Here is a 19,658-nt window from a genome sequence, read left to right on the forward strand (position 1 = left end):
CTGGATTTGAGGGATTTTTAGCTTTTAGGGAAAATGTATGCTAGCTCACTAGTTCCTTTTGCAACTTAAAGGCTCTCTGAAAATTTTATATCTGGATGAATTTCTCAGCTGCTCTGAGAATTGCCATGCTTCGTAATTCTTATTGATTTTCCCGAATCATAAGCCCTCTCTGGGACAACCTGATCACCTTGTAACCTCCCCAGCACTTAGAACAGTGCTTTGCACATAGTAAGCGCTTAACAAATGCCATCATCATTATTATTATCATTATTATTATTATTATTATTATTATTATTATTATTATTAATATTATAATATACGACTCTTCTATCCTAGCAAAAGGCTGGTACAGTGGTCTGCACTCAGTGAGCACTCTGTAAATGCCATTGTGCTCCCAGTGAATTTGTATAACCTTCACCAAATCATTGATGTCATGTAATTTTTGGATCGACTGCTTTTGAAGCAATTGCGTTTCCATGTTATCAGAATACACAACATTGCTCGTAACATAAGACAATGGAACATTTGCCAGCATCATCACAAAATTATTCATACCTTCTTTTATAATTGAAAACTAAAAAAAGAAATGTTTTCCAAAGGGAGAACAGATTTCTGTAATACACCCAATTTTCCCATTGAACCATAGATTTATAAATGCCAGAGTTAATGTTCTTGAAGAAAACTTGTGCTCTTGTATCCCCCTCAGTCCTTTCCGCCATAACTGGCACTGTGTATGATGCACAATAATTTCTTTTGAAACTGCCTCATGCTGCATCTCCCCTGATGCAGGTTTTTGGAAGAATATCCCCTGATTTTGCTGCTGTACCATGTCCAGAATAAGTAGTGGAAACACACCTTGTGGGATAACTGAGTGTAGTATAAAATCATAATTCTGCTTACTCACAAGATGACTTAATCAAGACTAAATTGGTGACAGCCTGCTGTGTTTACAGTTGTCGGTTGAGCCGGCATATGCCTAAAACAGTTGGATGCAGACTAACAGTAGCGACTTGAAGCCAAGTAAGGAAAAAGAACTTTTCTGTAGTTATTCTTTACACTGAATGCATTGGTTAAGTAAAGGTATGTGGTTTCGTGCCACCAAAGATTGACGACACAGGAGAAATGAATTTCTTCTGTTGTTCCTGCCCTGATTCATTCATTCAATCACATTTATTGAGTGCTTACTGTGTGCAGAGTACTGTCCTAAGCGTTTAGCACTGATCCTAACCCTCACCACCCCTCTTTAAACTTTCTTTCCTCTTCCACCACCTCACTGTGGCTTTCAAAATAGATTCCCTGTGGTTCCCATATATGCTCTCCTCCCCTCTCCGCTAATTCTGACATTCTGGAAAACAGCTACAGACTCTTCAGGAAGGAAATGCATTACGATCCCAAAGGACTCTTTTAATACCCTCCCAAATGTGTCCTGGACTGCTGGCTGTAGAGCATTCTTCTCTGCTTCACCTGTTCTCATGAGGTTAACCTGTCAATAGTGTCATAACAGTAATGATAATGGCAGTATTGTTAAGCCCTTACTTGCTACGTGCCAAGTACTGCACAGAGTATTGGGGTAAATGTACTATTAACAGTTGGGACAGTCAATTGATCAATAGTATTTATTAAGCTCTTACAGTGTGCAGAGCACTATAGTAAGCACTTTGGGGAATACAGAAGTCCCTGCCCCATATGGCTCATAAACCAAGCAGTAAGGGAAATAAGCATCTTATTCCCATTTCACAGATGAGGCACCGTGGCACAGAAAAGTTGTAACTTCATTCATTCATTCAATCATATTTATTGAGCGCTTACTGTGTGCAGAGCACTGTACTAAGCACTTGATAGTAATGATGGTATTTGTTAAGCGCTAACTATTGTAAGAACTGTTGTAAGCAGTGGGGTATATACAAGGTAATCAGGTTGTCCCACGTGAGGCTCACAGTCTTAATCCCCATTTTACAGATGAGGTAACTGAGGCACAGAGAAGTGAGGTGACTTGCCTAAAGTCACACGGCTGATAAGCGGGAATTAGAACCCATGACCTCAGACTTCCAAACGCCAAATCTTTCCACTAAGCCACACTGCTTTGCCCAGGGGAACACAGCAGGCAAGAGACGATTCTAATAACAAGGCAACACAGTTGCTTTAAAGTAGAATCTTCAAAAATGACATGACACCACCGACTTAGTGAAAGTTATATACTTTCATTGGGAGTACGTTCAAAGTAAATTTATTCACATAATTGGGTAATTTAAGTTTAGGAACCATGGATATAATTTGGTGGGGGTTTTTTTAATTCTCATTAGCGTTGGGTAACGACCCGTGCTCTTCTCTCAGTAACTGTCCAATAAATATTGTTGATTAATTGACAGACAATGGTGGATAACTGAAATTTGTATTAAGTTATGGGGTGGGAAGCAGTACTAAATTATCATCGCTTAAACAGTAAGGTCCCATTGTTTAACTTTTCTGTCCCAAGAATGGCAATCAGTGAGTGCTTACTTTGTGCAGAGCACTTAGGAGAGCACAACACACTAGAGTTATTAGACATGATCCCTGCCTTCAGGGAGCTCTCAATCTAGAGATTCATAAACAATGGGCCATCTAGGACGGTGTCCTGTGTGACAGGGACAATGTTTGAAGGAATTGTATGATGAGTATTTCAGTGTAAACACAGTATTTGTGACTTATAGGAGAAGGAGCTATTGGGATACCCAAACCAAATGAATAAAGAGAAGACGGTGTTTGGGAAGATAATTAATTGAATGTTTGCATTCTAAAACTCAGTGTTTGTTCGTTGTGGCATATATAAGAAATACCTAAGCCACCCAATCATGATATCAAGAGTTTTAGTCTCCCTCCCCATAGCCCCTCCTCCTTCCCTCTGCTCTACCCCCTTCCCTGCCCCACAACATTTGTATATATTTGAACATATTTATTATTCTATTTATTTTATTATGTGTATATATCTATAATTCCATTTATCTATTTTGATGCTAGTGATGCCTGTCTACTTGTTTTGTTTTGTTGTCTGTCTCCCCCTTCTAGACTGTGAGCCTGTTGTTGGGTAAGGATTGTCTCTGTCTGTTGCCCAATTCTACTTTCCAAGTGCTTAGTACAGTGCTGTGCACACAGTAAGCACTAAATGCGATTGAATGAATGAATATATCCTTTTTAGGGAATTCTTTGTACATTTTAATGTATGCAGTTATGGTAGTAGATCTATGCAACACTCTTGTTAAGGATTATGTTGGGTTTTTTTTTTTAATGGAACTATCCAAAACCAGTAGGTTGAATTGCATGTTAACTCGAGTTGCTCATAAACCTTTGGCCATGATCAATATGTGTACACAGCCCCCTATCTTGTCTGAATCATTTAAGGCCCAAAATGCTTTGCCCATATTGGGTCTATCAACTACATAGCTTCCTTTATGCTTTTCCATGGTATCTCTTTTCTGCAGACTATAGAGATCATTGTTTCCGTTGATTAAAATAACATTTTTTTAATTTTTATTTTTAAATCCAAACGTTTGAATTTCCTGTCTGAGTTCTCAAGCCTCTGAGACCTCAACCAATTACATTCGTCCATTGCCTTGCCCTACAAAGGCCGAAGGGGGAAAAATCTCCTGCACTTAGGAAGACACGCTTTGCTAAACATTAAGGTTAACAGTATGTTTTCCATGATATAAGTTGTGTTATTCTAAAATTAAATGGATAAGATCTGCTGAAAAGTTTCGGTTTTCTCCTGGCTTCAGTGGTTATTCTTGGAGCACCAAAGTTTTTTGGTGGTTTGGCAAGAGATCAGTCGCTACAGAATGAAATGCACTCTGCGGAACCCAGTGTGGCGATCTGTATCTGCTATCATGTGCAAGAGATGATTCCTCATTTAGACATCGGGGCTTAGTAGCCCCTATAGTACACTGGGGATACGTACTGAGAAAAGGCAGTGTAAAGTGAAACCTTTACAGAGTCAGATGAGGGTTAAGTTCCCATTGCCTGTAAGCCAAAAATAATGTGCATTGTCTTGTTTCAGAGAAATAATGACATTTTTCTGCCCACCAATACAGCTGAAGTGCGTTGTTTTTCTTGGGGGGGAGAGTGGAGGGGGACAAGCAGAATCTGTCTGCCACTGGTATCTCCCATTTCTTCAGGGCTTCTGTCTAGAAAATGAGAGGATTTCCACATCTCCTCCTAGAGGTCTTCCCTTTTTAATATCTCTCCCCCTCCCCACTGCTCAGCCTCCTTTCCTCATCACCTCCCACCTACCTAAACACGTGGGTACTCACATGACCCCACTCTAGCACTTTATTTGTATATCATTATACCCAGTCACATCCTCCTACCTGTAATTTATTTGTGTCTGTCTTCCAACCTAGATTGTCAGCCCCTAGAGGGTAGAGATCACGTCAATAGATTCTACTGTATGCTGCCTAACACTTAGTATCGTGCTCTGCACACACTAGGTGCTCAATAAATTCTGTTGCCCTGCTGAGAGCTCACCTCCTCCAGGAGGCCTTCCCAGACTGAGCCCCTTCTTTCCTCTCCCCCTCGTCCCCCTCTCCATCCCCCCGTCTTACCTCCTTCCCTTCCCCACAGCACCTGTATATATGTATATATGGTTGTACATATTTATTACTCTATTTATTTATTTATTTATTTATTTTACCTGTACATTTCTATCCTACTTATTTTATTTTGTTGGTATGTTTGGTTCTGTTCTCTGTCTCCCCCTTTTAGACTGTGAGCCCACTGTTGGGTAGGGACTGTCTCTATGTGATGCCAATTTGTACTTCCCAAGCGCTTAGTACAGTGCTCTGCACATAGTAAGCGCTCAATAAATATGATTGATTGATTGATTGTTGCTTGATTGATGGAGCGCACCATTGCCTTTGGAGGGCTGAAGAGTCATGATTCCAGCATCCACCACTGCTGCCATGCCATCAACCCTCCTGATGTTCTGCTACAACACTGTCCTCTTTACATTGCAGTTAAGGTGAAGCTGGACTCGGTTGACTAGAGTTTTGGATGGTCAAAGTAGCACAGAATAGGGCCAGAACTTCAAGGGTTGGGATGGGAGAAAGGTACAGAGAAAGAGAATGAAAGAAGAAGGAAAAAGTGAGGAATAGGGAGTTGTGCTAACTAAAGAGTATCAGCCACTGCTTAGGTCCCGCTGTCTTGGGTTTGTTACTCACCACCTGGGAAATCAGCGCTACCTTCACCATCAAAGCTCTGTCCTGGGTCCTAATCTTGGCTCTGTAACTTCCCTACTGTGTGACCTTGGACAAGTCACTTAAATTCTCTGTGCCCCAGTGTCTTCATTTGCCTCATTTGCCACCCCTAGCCCAGTAGGTTCCAGCTTGGCTATCTGACCTCCCCAGGTCCAATCACCAGGATAACTTCCGTCTTAGTGATGATTCATTCATTCGTACAATCATATTTATTGAGCACTTACTGTGTGCAGAGCACTGTACTAAGCACTTGGGAAGTACAAGACTTCTAGTACAGTCTTCTAGACTGTGAGCCCACTGTTGGGTAGGGACCGTCTCTATATGTTGCCAACTTGTACTTCCCAAGCGCTTAGTACAGTGCTCTGCACACAGTAAGTGCTCAATAAATACGACTGATTGATTGATTACAAGTCTACAACATACAGAGACGGTCCCTACCTAACAACGGGCTCACAGTCTAGATGGGGGAGTCAGACAACAAAACAAGTGGACAGGTCAATAATTATGGTATTTGTTAAGTGCTTCCCATGTGCCAGGCAATGTTCTAAATGCTGGGATAGATACAAGGAAAGCAGGTTGTCCCATGTGGGGCTCACAGTCTTAATCCTCATTTTACAGATGAGGTAACTGAGGCACAGAGAACCTAAGTGACTTGCCCAAAGTCACACAGCTAAGAGGAGGAGCCCGTGCTCTTTCCAATGAGCCACGCTGCTACTCAATGGTAGCAGAGTGGCCAACTGAAGTGTGTCCCATGGTGTCTGGGATCAGAAGCATAATTTTTTTGAAACACATCACCAGAATGGGGAAAACCTCATTGAGTCCTGAGGGTGGTGGATTCAAAATAGTCAAAACAAACACTTTTTCTCATGTCAAGTTGTGAATGTATGGTGTTTACTACACGAAGTTGTGTAGGAAATAAAATATCAGTAGATTGAAGATTGTTTTCAGGGAATTTATGAATGGGTGATTTTTAGTGGGTGGGTAGGGGAAAGTTAGTGATCTTCATCATGTGGCATTTATTGAATGCTTACTTTTATGGTATTTGTTAGGTGCTTACTATATGAAAAGCACTGTTCTGAGCCCTGGGGTAGATTCATTCATTCATTCAATTGTATTTATTGAGCGCTTCCTGTGTGCAGAGCACTGTACTAAGCGCTTGGGAAGTACAAGTTGGCAACATAAAGAGATGGTCCCTACCCAACAACGGGCTCACAGTCTAGAAGGGGGAGACAGATAACAAAACAAAACATGTAGACAGGTGTCAATCATCAGAACAAATAGAATTAAGGCTATAATACAAGATGATCCCCATTTTACAGAGGAAAGTAACTAAGGCCCAGAGAAGCTAAGTGACTTAAAAATGCTCACGTAGCAGACATAGGCGGAGTCAGGATTAGAACCCAAGTCCTCTTACTTCCAAGCCTGTGCTCTTTCTACTAGCCCACACCGCTCACTGTGTGCACGGTAACCGTGCTGTGGTTTCTTTGAATATCCCAAAACCATTGTCCGAGGCAGAGTACTGAGCTGGTTGGGTCGTTGATCAGGCTCAGCAATACTTTTTCTTATGAAACATCAGCCAGTGCAGCCGAGCCAGGAAAAAAAAAAAAAGACAGAAGATGGGAAGAAGATATAAGGCTTCTACAACTATTTTTAAATGTGAAGAATCTAGACAACAAATATTTGTATATTACCTATGTCTCGGAGTCCTGTGAGATAATTGCTTCTTGCTGAATGAATCATCCTAGTTAAATGTGGAAGGTAGATCAACGGGTGGCAATTTTCTTGTGTGAAGATTTCCAACAGCCAAATAGAGTAACTTTTGTCAGGTGACTTTTTATATATGGTTTTATAATTACGGTGTTTACTAAGCACTTACTATGTGCCCAGCATTGGCTGGGGTAGATACAAGATAGATCAGATACCGTTTCTGTCTCACATGTATCTTTAAGTAGAAGGCAGTAGGATTTCTTCCCCATTTTTGCAGATGAAGGCATTTCCAATTATAAGTGCTTTTATAGGCTTTGCAAGTATTAATGACTCTATAGCAGTCATTAAGGAGAGAAATAGGCTTAATGGACTATTTCCATGCACTATCAATCAGTCAATGGTATTGCATCCTTGTCATAAATTTTTGGAACTTAGGAAGGAGAAGCGGATCACCGTGGGCAGGGAAGATGTCTACCAACTCTGTTGTATTGTACTCTCCCAAGAGCTTAGTACAGTGCTCTGCACACAGTCAGCACTCGATAAATATGATTGATTGAGAGGTTAAAGTTTTCTCCTCCTCGCTGCTATAAGGTGTGATTTGAAAAGAAAACAATTTTTAAAATAATGAAGGGGCCGTGTGATTAGAACACACGCTTGGAACAGTGCTTTGCACACAGTAAGTGCCCAATAAATGCTATTGTTATTATTACTATTACAAGTCGGCAACAAGACTGTGAGCCCCCCGTGGGACAACCTGATCACCTTATAACCTCCCCAGCGCTTAGAACAGTGCTTTGCACATAGTAAGTGCTTAATAAATGCTATTTTTATTATTATTATTAGAGAGGGAGTATGGTGTGATGGTTAGATTACGGGCTTGGGAGTCAGAATGTCATGGGTTCTACTCCCGACTCCGCCACTTGTCTGCTACGTGACCTAGGGCAAGTCACTTCACTTCTCTGTGCCTCAGTTCTCTCATCTGTAAAATGGGGATTGAGACTGTGAGCCCCACGTGGGACAGGGACTGTGTCCAACCTGATTTGCTTGTATCAACCCCAGTGCTTAGAACTATGTCTGGCACAAAGTCAGGGCTTAACAAATACTATTAAGAGTTTATAATATTCATGAAAATATAGTTACTCCATGTACTAAGATATCACCAATAACTTACCATGATTTATCATGACTTTTCTATTAAAACTCATCTCCTTATTTCATGATTGCATTGATGTTGCACATTTGTTAAGCACTTACTCCGTGCCAATCACTGTTCTAAGCGCTGGGGGTGGGGATACAAGGTCATCGAGATTGACCCACGTGGGGCTCACAGTCTTAATCCCCATTTTACAGATGAGGGAACTGAGGCACAGAGAAGTTAAGTGACTTGCCCAAATTCACATAGGTGACAAGTGGTGGAGCAGGGATTCGAACCCATGACCTCTGACTCCCAAGCCCGGGCTCTTTCCACTGAGCCAAGTTGGGAGTAATAAGAAATTTGTTTGATTTTTTTGTTTGTGTGCTGGAAAAAACTATATATACACTTTTAGTTAGCACTTAAAAGTAAAGTATGAGCAAACACATTGGCATTTTAGGACTAAGTGGGTAGTACAAATTAAGTGGCAACCTGTAATTGTATTGTGGTTTGTTATGACTACTTAATTCAAAAACATATTTGCAGAAAGGGAGTCCGAATTTAGTAAATCAAAATAATAAAACTCTTTAAGGTTAGCAGCTAGTTTTAACTTGAAGTGATAGTATTTCAAAGCCTATTGATATCTTAGATGTTTGTGGTTGTCTGTACTTCCTTTTAAGGCTCTTGGGAAATAAGAGGATGGTAAATCAAAGCCCAATTTGCTGTTGGCATTTATTTTACTCTGCATTTAAGACATTTGTGTAAGCACTTAAAAGAAATATAAGAAACATAGGACCTGGATAAAATCACTCTGAGAGACAAAGGCCATATATTTGTAAGGTTGATCAATTTGAAAATTGCATGACATGCCAATATAAACTAATCTCAACTGTTGGGTTCATTAATACTCTGAATTTCATAAAGATGTCTGTGATAAATATAATCTCCTTCTCTAAAAGTAATTTAGGTATATTCTTGTATTTTAAGTTCACCTTTCTGGAATGTATTTATCAAATTTAAACTATTATACTCCTTTTCCTGCCTAGTACTATCAATTTTGCCTTCCCATATCTATTTTATAGGTTTCTTTTTGTAAATGCTCCCTGGGCATAATTACAGTAGGGAAAATAGATTTCCTCATCTGTAAAATGGGGATTAAGACTGTGAGCCCCACGTGGGACAACCTGGTCACCTTGTAACCTTCCCAGCGCTTAGAACAGTGCTTTGCACATAGTAAGTGCTTAATAAATGCTATTATTATTATTATTATTATTATTATTATTATTATTATTATTATTAAGTGATTGACACATGTTGACCCAGAGGGCAAGATTCGCATTGTCTACTAATGCCTTTTCGATAGAAGACCTAATCTCGGGTTTGGGAGTCAGAGGCCATGGGTTTGAATCCCCGCTCCACCACATGTCTGCTGTGTGACCTTGGGCAAGTCACTTAACTTCTCTGAGCCTCTTACCTCATCTTTAAAAATGGGGATTAAGACTGTGAGCCCCACTTGGGACAACTTAATCATATTATATCCCCTCCAGCACTTAGAACAGTACTTTGCACATAGTAAGCACTTAACAAATGTCATGATTATTATTATTATTAATCTCTTTATTTGTGATTATTTTTTGGTAGTAAATATTTGGTTTCATCTTTAAAAGTAAAAGGCAAAGCAATCATCAGTGGGATTTATAAAGTGTTTACTGTGTGAAGGACTTAGGTGAGTACAATTCAGTAAATTAGATAGACACCATCCCTGCCCCTAAAGAGTTTACAGTCTGAAGACGTTGTAGGATCAGAATTCCCCAGAATAAACTGTACTTTATGGTTATCCATTTTATTACATTTTCCTCTTCCTCCCGCAGGACCTATTTGTTTGGCCATTCACTCCATTTCAAAACTGTGAATAAAGCCCAATTTACTCAATGTGTAGATTGTTTGAGCATTGTCCCCTGTCTCCCAAAAGGCATAGAGATAATTTGAAAATTTTTTAGCAACTACTTGAGAAACTGCTGCCCCTGTCAGGATTGAGGAGAGAGCCCCCTTGGAAAGAGTTGTATTTAAACTTCCCTAGTAAGTGGTGTAATTCTTGAATTCTTCTAGATGATGAGATACCAGGTGTTCAACAGGGACACAGTTTGTACCTAGTGGAAAGAGTATAAACCTGGGAGCCAGAGGACCTGGCTTCTAATCCCAGCTTTACTACGTGCATGCTGTGTGACTTGGGCAAGTCACGTAATTTCTCTGTGCCTCAGTTTTCTCAACTGCAAATTGGGGATTCAGTATGTGTTCTCCTTCCTACTAAGATGTGGAACAGAGATTATGCCTGACCTGATTAATTTGTATTTATCCCAGTACTCTGAGCAGTGTTTGCCACAGTAAATTCTTAACAAATGCCATAAAAATGGTGATAGATGGACTTACAACTTTTTTAAATAATTATTGGTATTTGTTAAGCCCTTACTATGTGCCAGGCATTGTACTAAGCACTGTGGTAGATACAACTAATCATGTTGGACACAGTCCGTGTCCCACGTGGAGCTCACAGTCTCAATCCCCATTTTACAGATGAAATGACTGAAGCACAGAGAAGGTAAACGAGTTGCCTATGGTCACACAGCAGACTAGTGGTATAGCCAGGATTAGAACTCAGGTTCTCTGACTCTCAAGCCCGTGCTCTTTCGAATAGGCCATGCTACTTCTCACCTCCTGTGGAAGGGACATACATCTCCAAATCTTCAAAGATGACAGCTTGGAAGGAGTATGAAGCAGATAATAATAATGATGGCATTTATTAAGCGCTTACTATGTGCAAAGCGCTGGGGAGGTTACAAGGTGATCAGGTTGTCCCACGGGGGGCTCACAGTCTTAATCCCCATTTTACAGATGAAGCAACTGAGGCCCAGTGAAGTGAAATGACTTTCCCAAAGTCACACAGCTGACAATTGGGAGAGCCAGGATTTGACTCCAAATCCCGGGATCTTTCCACTGAGCCACGCTGCTTCTACAGCATCAGTGAAGTGCAGTGCATTATTCTCTCTGCATCCCAAGTGATTCAGAACCTTGATGTGCTTTGGTAACATCACATCTGGGGAGATACAGCGTGATCTCGCTCAACAATCACAGTACTGGGAGTCATCAGAAAACACGAGTTCTAGACCCTGCTCTACCATTTGCCTGCTCTAAGACCTTGGGCAAGTCACCGACCTCTCTGTGCCTCAATTACCTCATGCGGAAAATGGGGCTAAGATAGTGTCCGATCTTAATAACTGGTATCTCTCTCAGTGATTGACACATAGTAAGTACTTAATAAATACTCTCATGAATACTGTCATTAGTGGGGTTGTCACCGATGTGCTCAAAGTGACTTCTATCCTAACATCACCCTCGGACCCCCAATAGTGGTACTGCAGGTACCCCAGAGCAGCCAACTGAGATGTGGCCACTGTCAAGCTCAACGAAGTGTTTTGTTCCAAATGGTTGCTGGAATGAACACCAGTCACAGATTTTTCCCTCCAAGAGGGAGAGGCACACTGTTCTTGGTGGAAGCTCGGTGGCCCTCATAAGCATCCCGCCAACTGCTGAGGGTGCCTTCTTGCTTTCATGTTTGCAATTTGTTTACATTTTGAGGACATAATCTCTTTCTTGACCATTTGAGTGGAATAAATCAATGGAATTTTGAGCTTATCGCACAAGAAGGACCGCACGATTCTTTCACCAGTGAATCAAAGCTCCTTGAGGACCCTTGGCTGCCTTGGTGATTCCTAGTAATAACATCGCTGCTGTCTCTCTGTAGTTGTGATCAGATGGATGGCTTTCCTTCTTTTCTTTTTCTGTGGTATTTGTTAAGCACTTACTGTGTGTCAAACACTGTTCTAAGCACTGGCGTAGATGCAAGTTGATTAGGTTGGACACAGTCCGTGTCCCACATGGGGCTCACAGTCTTTCTTCCTCCCTTCAAAGCCCTAATGAGAGCTCACCTCCTCCAGGAGGCCTTCCCAGACTGAGCCCCCTCCTTCCTCTCCCCCACCTCCCCCTCCCGATCCCCCCCCGCCCTACCTCCTTCCCCTCCCCACAGCACCTGGATATATGTTTCTACATACGTATTGCTCTATTTATTTTACTTGTACATGTTTACTATTCTATTTGTTTTATTAATATGTTTTGTTTTGTTGTCTGTCTCCCCCTTCTTGACTGTGAGCCCACTGTTGGGTAGGGACCGTCTCTATACGTTGCCAACTTGTACTTCCCAAGCGCATAGTACAGTGCTGTGCACACAGTAAGCGCTCAATAAATATGATTGAATGAATGAATGAATGAAAGTAGGAGGGAGAGCAGGAGATCTGAGGAACAGAGAATTTAAGTGACTTGACCAAGGTCACACTGCAAGCAATTGGCAGTGCTGGGATTAGAACCCAGGTCCTTTGACTCCCAGGTGTCATGCTCTTCCCGCTAGGCCACACTGCTTCACGAACTTGTTGAATCAAGTATCTGGTCTTGCCAACTTGTACTTGTACTTCCTAAGCACTTAGTACAGTGCTTCACACACAGTAAGCGCTCAGTAAATACGATTGAATGAATGAATGGTCTGGGAATGTCAATTATTGGAATCGAAGCAGCAGAAGGGAGTGACATTCTGAAAGAAGACATGAAATGGATTAAACCATATTAAAAGATCAAGTACATGAATCTGATGAGGGGTAATTTGGTGTGACTGTTGATCTCACCTGGTTTTACAGACTTGCTCGGATGCACTGTGTAAGTTCTATGGACATAACAATCTTAGGCTGGTTATAATTCATCTGTATATAACCTCACTTTTTAAATTATAGATATTCATAAATGTATGGCTTTCCTAGAGACAGGGTTCAAATCTTTGAATTTTTTTCATATATCTTTCTGAAACATTACAGTTGTCCAAACACAGTTGGCACTCTCTGTTTACTACAGTAAAACAACAATGTTTACTACAGGAAAAATAATCTAAATGAGAAGTAACACTCACACAGGCAAACGTACTAATGTTTTATTAGCCTAAGGCATTAGAAACACTTAAGTCAAATGTATTCATTTTGTGAAATTGCTTTTTTGAAGTTTGCTCTTTGAAAGTTTAGTATGTCCATAAAGTCCACAGTATCTTTTTTTTGCCTGTCTGTTTTCATCATGCTTTATTCTTCATTCCCGATAACTAGGATCTTTGGAGACATCTCTTTTTCTTTGTTTTATGGTCTTTGTTAAGTTCTTACTGTATGTCGAGCCTTGTTCTAAATTTTCGGGTAGGCACAACCCTCATGGGGCTCACAGTTCCTTGAATCAGCATTTTGCAGTTGGCGAAACAGAGGCACAATCAATCAATCAATCAATCGTATTTATTGAGCGCTTACTGTGTTCAGAGCACTATACTAAGTGCTTGGGAAGTACAAGTTGGCAACATATAGAGACAGTCCCTACCCAACAGTGGGCTTAAAGTCTAGAAGGGGGAGACAGAGAACAAAATCAAACATATTAACAAAATAAAATAAATAGAATAGATATGTTCAAGTAAAATAGAGTAATAATAAATAAATAGAGTAATATTTAAGTAAAGTGAAGTAAAGCGAAGTAAATTGCAAGCGAGTGGCGGAGCTGGTATTAGAACCCAAGTCGTTTAGCTCCCAGGCCTATGCTTTATTCACTAGGCCATTCTGCATCCCTAAATTTTGCATTAAAACATTCTCTTGGGAATTCTGTTTCATTGCCGCAGTGCCCAAAGCTGCTGATTCTGGTTTAGCAGGTGGCACATCGGCGCGAAGAAACTGAATGGTGAAAGTGCAGAGGGAGAGGGGCTGCTCTCGAGTGTGTGTTTGGTTGGAGGGAAACAAGACCTTACCTGGTTTGGTGAAACTAAGAGGACCAGTTGTAGATTACCGGGAAAAATTAGCAAGAGGATGGTACTAAGTGCTTGGGAGAACACCCTAGTGATCCTAATCCCTGTCCTAGAGGATTTTATAATCTCTCATTCATTCTGGGACAACCTGATTACCTTGTATTTATCCCAGCACTTAGAACAGTGCTTGGCACATAGTAAGCGCTTAACAAATACCATAATAATAATTCATTCATTCAATCATATTTAGCACTTACTGTGTGCAGAGCACTGTACTAAGCACTTGGGAAGTACAAGTTGGCGACGTAAGAGCTGACTTTAACCGCTCCCAACCGTACAACCTAAATAAGATTAGGAACAGGGTTTCCCAAATCTCACTTCCCCCTAGTATGAACACGGTGGTGGGTGTTTCTTACTAGGCTTATTTTTCTGGATGAGTAGCATGGATATGTAGGCAATGTCTTTTTTCCGGGCTATTATTCATCAATAGTGAATTTGAACGAATATCAAACTTGCCGAAATGCAGCTCCCTGAATTGAGTTACTTTTATTGCTCTTGGCATGGCTTCTTATCCCATCATAAAAGATGCAAGAAAATCCATCTTTCCCTTTGAACCATTTACGCTTTTGTCACCTACAATGCAATTAATGTTAAAAATAGAAAGCAGGCCTATGATTCAGCGGTAACTTGCCAGAGAGAACCCATTGTCCAAGGAACGGGGATTTATCTGGAGGGCCAAGATTGGTCTGATCAGATCTGTCAGTTTGCTGATTGCCATTCCTCTCTGAATTTGATGAAATATTCATGCCCGTTCTCTGCTCTCTGCAAGCACTATTGATTTCTTGTATAAACGCGGCTATATTTAGTCTAGACAAATGGAATGTGGATTGCTGCTGAATAAATTGGATGAAAGGCTGGGATCTTGGCTGCCGCTTTCTCTCAGTCTGGGGCAATTATTTATAATCAAGAGCAGTTTTTGTAAGTTGAGGGTGATTTTTCACAATTTAGTGATTAGCCTCGGAATAAAAGCAAGCGGTTAGGTACAATCGTCTCTGTAGGGATAGGTTAAGAAGTCATATTACCCTTTGAGGTTCATAATAGCTGTTTCAAATTTGGCTATTTCCAGGTAACTGACAATGAAATATCAGGAAAAATGGTCTTCTGGGGTCTTGTGCTTTTTGTCATGTCTCTTAGTCACAACTTCATTACCCAAAGATATCCTACAGGTATGCTTAGTGTTTCTGCTTCAGGTGAACCTCTTCTGGAGTGTGCAGGTTTGAGCACTTTATCAGCTTGCTACACTTATCAGTGTCAGAGGAGAAGCTGAACCCTTTCTATCGACTATTTTTAAACTTGCTTGTGGTAACATGGTGCGCTGTCAGCTCTGTAGAAAAAGGACTGTCTCAATTTTTCAGAAGTACATGAGCTCGAAACTTCGAGTTATGGATTTGGAGGGTTAAATTTTCCAGTATCATTGGGAAAAGGTTAATTTGTTCCACAGAAGAATTGTCCTTATTTATACCACATTTGGCATCAAAACCCAAAGATGATATCCAGCTATAGCAGCTTTTGCCATTTCCAGGGTAAAAGACTTAAATAGTTTTCCTTTTATCTCTTGATGGATCATTACTGAAAAAACAATTCATGAACATTAGGAATTACATCGTATTGGTGCTGTCGTTTCACAGGATCAAATTTGATCACGATGTCCTGTTAAACCTTTTTCAAGTGGTACCATTTTTTTTTTCTGAATTACAACGATAGATTAATATGTGAGCCCAACGAGGCTTATTACCAAAGTATCATGATTTTCGTATTCTTTTTTACGTCATTTCTCCCATCAGTGTTATCCTACTGTTCAGTTGTGGCAAAATGATAGAAGACCTTTCGTAGGTGAAGCATAAGTATCATAAGACATGTACTGGATGAGCACACTGAGCAACGCTTTGAAAACTAAAGCAGCGTTGCTCAGTGGAAGGATCCCGGGTTTAGGAGTCAGAGGTCATGGGTTCTAATCCTGGCTTTGCCACTTGTCAGCTGTGTGATTTTGGGCAAGTTACTTAACTTCTCTGTGCCTCAGTTTCCTCATCTGTAAAATGGGGATTAAGACTGTGAGCCCCACGTGGGATAACTTTGATTACCTTGTATCCTCCCCAGTGTTTAGAACAGTGCTTGGCACCTAGTAAGCACTTAACAAATACCAACATTGTTGTTATTATTATTATTATTATTATTATTATTAAAGAATCAGAGGTCTCTTACAGCCGTTTCCTCAGCTAGATTGTAAAATCTCTGAAGTCAGGGATTGTGTCTACTAACTACTCAGTATGGTGCTTTGCATACAGTAGAGACTCAGTAGACATTCTCGATTGTCATTGCTGTTCAGCCCGTGGTTTAAAAGATAGAACTGTTGTTTTAACAAAGAAATGGACTTAATTTTCCTCTTTTCCCTTGCTTGTTTTTCCCTTTTTTATGACATCATAGTGGATGTAAAGTCAGAGGTGCCTGTGGGATTGGAGCCTATCACGCCATTAGACTTACGGACAGACCTTAGAATGATGATGCCCATGGTGGACCCGGTCATAAGAGAGAAACAGCTTCAACAGGAGTTACTTCTGATCCAACAGCAGCAGCAAATTCAGAAACAGCTTCTGATAGCGGAGTTCCAGAAGCAGCATGAGAATCTAACTCGACAACATCAGGCCCAACTTCAGGAGCATATAAAGGTAGCAACATTTTGTCTACATGTTCTTTATCCATCAGGTTCAATCCAGAGAGAGGTGGGCTATAGTGGTATTGTTCAAAAGTTTGGGTGTTGCTGAAATCTGGGGTTTGACGTGAGAAACTGTTACAATAGAGAAATAGCTGGTAAGGGATAGAAACCCAAACCTAAATACTTCCATTAGCAAACAATAATAATTGTGGTATTTGTTAAACACTTACTTTCTGCCAAGCACTGTACTAAGTTCTAGGGTAGATCACAGATAATCAGATTAGATCCAGTCACTCTCCACATGGGTTTCACACTTTAATGGGGAAAGAGAACAGGTATTTCATCCCCGATTTACAGATATGAAATCTGGGACACAGAGAATTAAGTGACTTACCCAAGGTCCCACAGCAGTCAAGTGTTGGAACCAACATTAGAACCCAGATCTCTTAATTCACAGTCCTGTGTTTTTCCCAGTTGGCCATGTTACTTCAGGTGACTCTTTGCCAGGAGGATAAGTATGCAGTACAAAATAATGGCCAGTTTCTCTTCTAAGTCAACTTTGCCATGAGAGCATCTAGTGGTCATAAGGTCATTGCTGCTAGATGGGCTGTTTCATATAACTAGCAATAATAATTGTGGCATGTGTTAAGCAGTTACTATATGGTAAACACTGTACTTAGAATTGGGATATTAACAGGATATTAGCAGTATTGGTACTGATTTTGGAGAATGCTTATTTCCCCTCTGGTAATTCAGGTGACACTGATTAGATGGAGTCTGTACTTTGTGTAGGAATAATAATAATAAGTGGTGTTTGTTTAAGCGCTTACTATGTACCAGGCACTGTACTGAGTGCTGGGGTGGCTATAAGCAAATCGGGTTGGACATGGTGCCTGTCTCAGGAGGGGCTCACAATCTCAATCCCCATTTTACAGATGAGGGAACTGAGGCCCGGATAATAATAATAATAATAATATTATCATTATTATTATTATTATTATTATTATTATATATGTTGAACACCTACTATGTGCCAAGTACTGTTCTAAGCACTGGGGTAGATACACAGTAATCAGGTTGTCCCACATGGGGCTCACAGTCTTAATCCCCATTTTCCAGATGAGGTAACTGAGGCACAGAGAAGTTAAGTGACTTACCCAAGGTCACCCAGGAGACAAGTGTCAGAGCCAGGATTAAAACCCATGACCTTCTGGCTCCCAAGCCCATGCTCTATCCAGTGTGTCAGCCACTTCCATCTCTATCCACTCTCCCTCATTCATTATAACCTTACATCGATCAGACACTTAAAGTTAACTTCATTTTCTTGTTCACGCTCTTACTTCTCCCTCTTGTCCCATTCTTTTCAAACTTTTCCTCCATGGGGTTTCCTGTAGAATCCCCTATGCTCTTGAGCCCCTTATCCCTTAAGCCTAAGGACATTCCCTGGCTATGTGATGGGAACTGCTTGGTTTTCACACTAACACCCATCACACTTTCCTGAAGGAACAGCTCATGAAAAGCCCAGCAGATGAAGCAGGCTGAGGTGTAGAGGGAATGGAGGGTGACAGGGTGCACGGCTCTTGAAGAAGTGGTCCTGGGAAGATGCAGGCAAAGCAAAGTTGGAAAATCACCTCAGGGAACTTTTCCAAGACCTGGTATAAGTGTGGTCTGTGGTGGCCGTGTTTATGCCCAGTATTAAATCTGATTAACTGTGGGCTGGGTTTTGGATAAGATGAAATTATTTGGAATGATTTCCAAGGGAGCCTGCCTTGTCCATCAGCTTCCTTTCTAGAAGGCGTTAGTGTTTTTTCAAGGCCACACTTCAATTTTCAGTGTCCGAAGCTTGTCCTGTATATAAAAAGATGGAAAAACCTTGCCCAATCTTGGTTTTCCATCCTCTCCTACTCAGGCATCTACCTACAAAACCTTAAGACCAGACTGCTAAATGAATGTTTAACTGAGGTGGAAACAGTGGGTGACCAAATTATTTTGATAGATGTTTGAGCGCTAAAAGAAACATTCAATTTTAGGGAATTATATCTCAAAAGCCATTTTGTATCTTATAAATTTGAAATGTTTTTACCTTTCCCATGTCTGATACCACACAGTGCAAGTGCACCCAATATGGTAGTATGGGCTTATCCCAGAACACTATCAAGGCTGGGAGAGGAAAATTCTTGAATTTCCTTGAGCACTTTTTGATGTAAGAGGGAGAAGTACTAAGGAATGCCAGAGGAGCAGCATAGTATAGTGGATAGGGCACAGCCCTGGGAATCAGAAGGCCCTGGGTTCTGATCCTATCTATCTATCTGTCGCCAGTGGCTACCAATCAACCTTCGCATCAGGCAAAAACTCTTCATACTCGGCTTCAAGGCTTTCCATCACCTCGCCCCCTCCTACCTCCCCTCCCTTCTCTCCTTCTCCATCCCAGCCCGCACCCTCCACTCCTCCGCCGCTAATCTCCTCACCGTTAGGCCTCGTTCTCGCCTGTCCCGCCATCGACCCCCGGCGCACGTCCTCCCCCTGGCCTGGAATGCTCTCCCTCTGCACATCTGCCAAGCTAGCTCTCTTCCTCCCTTCAAAGCCCTACTGAGAGCTCACCTCCTCCAGGAGGCCTTCCCACACTGAGCCCCCTCCTTCCTCTCTTCCTCTCCCGCTCCTCCCCCTCCCCATCCCCCGCCTTACCTCCTTCCCCTCCCCACAGCACCTGTGTATGTGTGTATATATATATATATATATATGTTTGTACATATTTATTACTCTATTTTACTTGTACATATTTATTCTATTCATTTTATTTTGTTAATATGTTTTGTTTTGTTGTCTATCTCCCCCTTCTAGACTGTGAGCCCGCTATTGGGTAGGGACCGTCTCTAGATGTTGCCAATGCGTACTTCCCAAGCGTTTAGTACAGTGCTCTGAACACAGTAAGCACTCAATAAATACCATTGAATGAATGAATGAAACAATGAATAATCCTGACTCCACCATAGGTCTGCTGTGTGACCT

At 41.2% G+C, this 19,658-nt stretch overlaps 1 protein-coding gene across 6 annotated transcripts in view; it reads left to right on the top strand.

Annotated features, from left to right (window-relative positions):
* The window catches only part of HDAC9 (histone deacetylase 9), a 416,231-nt gene that overhangs the window by 306,394 nt on the left and 90,179 nt on the right, over positions 1 to 19,658 (top strand). For all 6 annotated transcript variants that reach the window (XM_038769288.1, XM_038769283.1, XM_038769296.1 and 3 more), the window contains one exon: positions 16,421 to 16,662. In XM_038769288.1, coding sequence (XP_038625216.1) covers positions 16,421 to 16,662 — 242 coding nt within the window. The remainder of the gene's footprint in view (positions 1 to 16,420; positions 16,663 to 19,658) is intronic.

Source organism: Tachyglossus aculeatus, chromosome 2, assembly GCF_015852505.1.
Source record: "Tachyglossus aculeatus isolate mTacAcu1 chromosome 2, mTacAcu1.pri, whole genome shotgun sequence".
NCBI classification, from domain to species: Eukaryota; Metazoa; Chordata; class Mammalia; order Monotremata; family Tachyglossidae; genus Tachyglossus; species Tachyglossus aculeatus.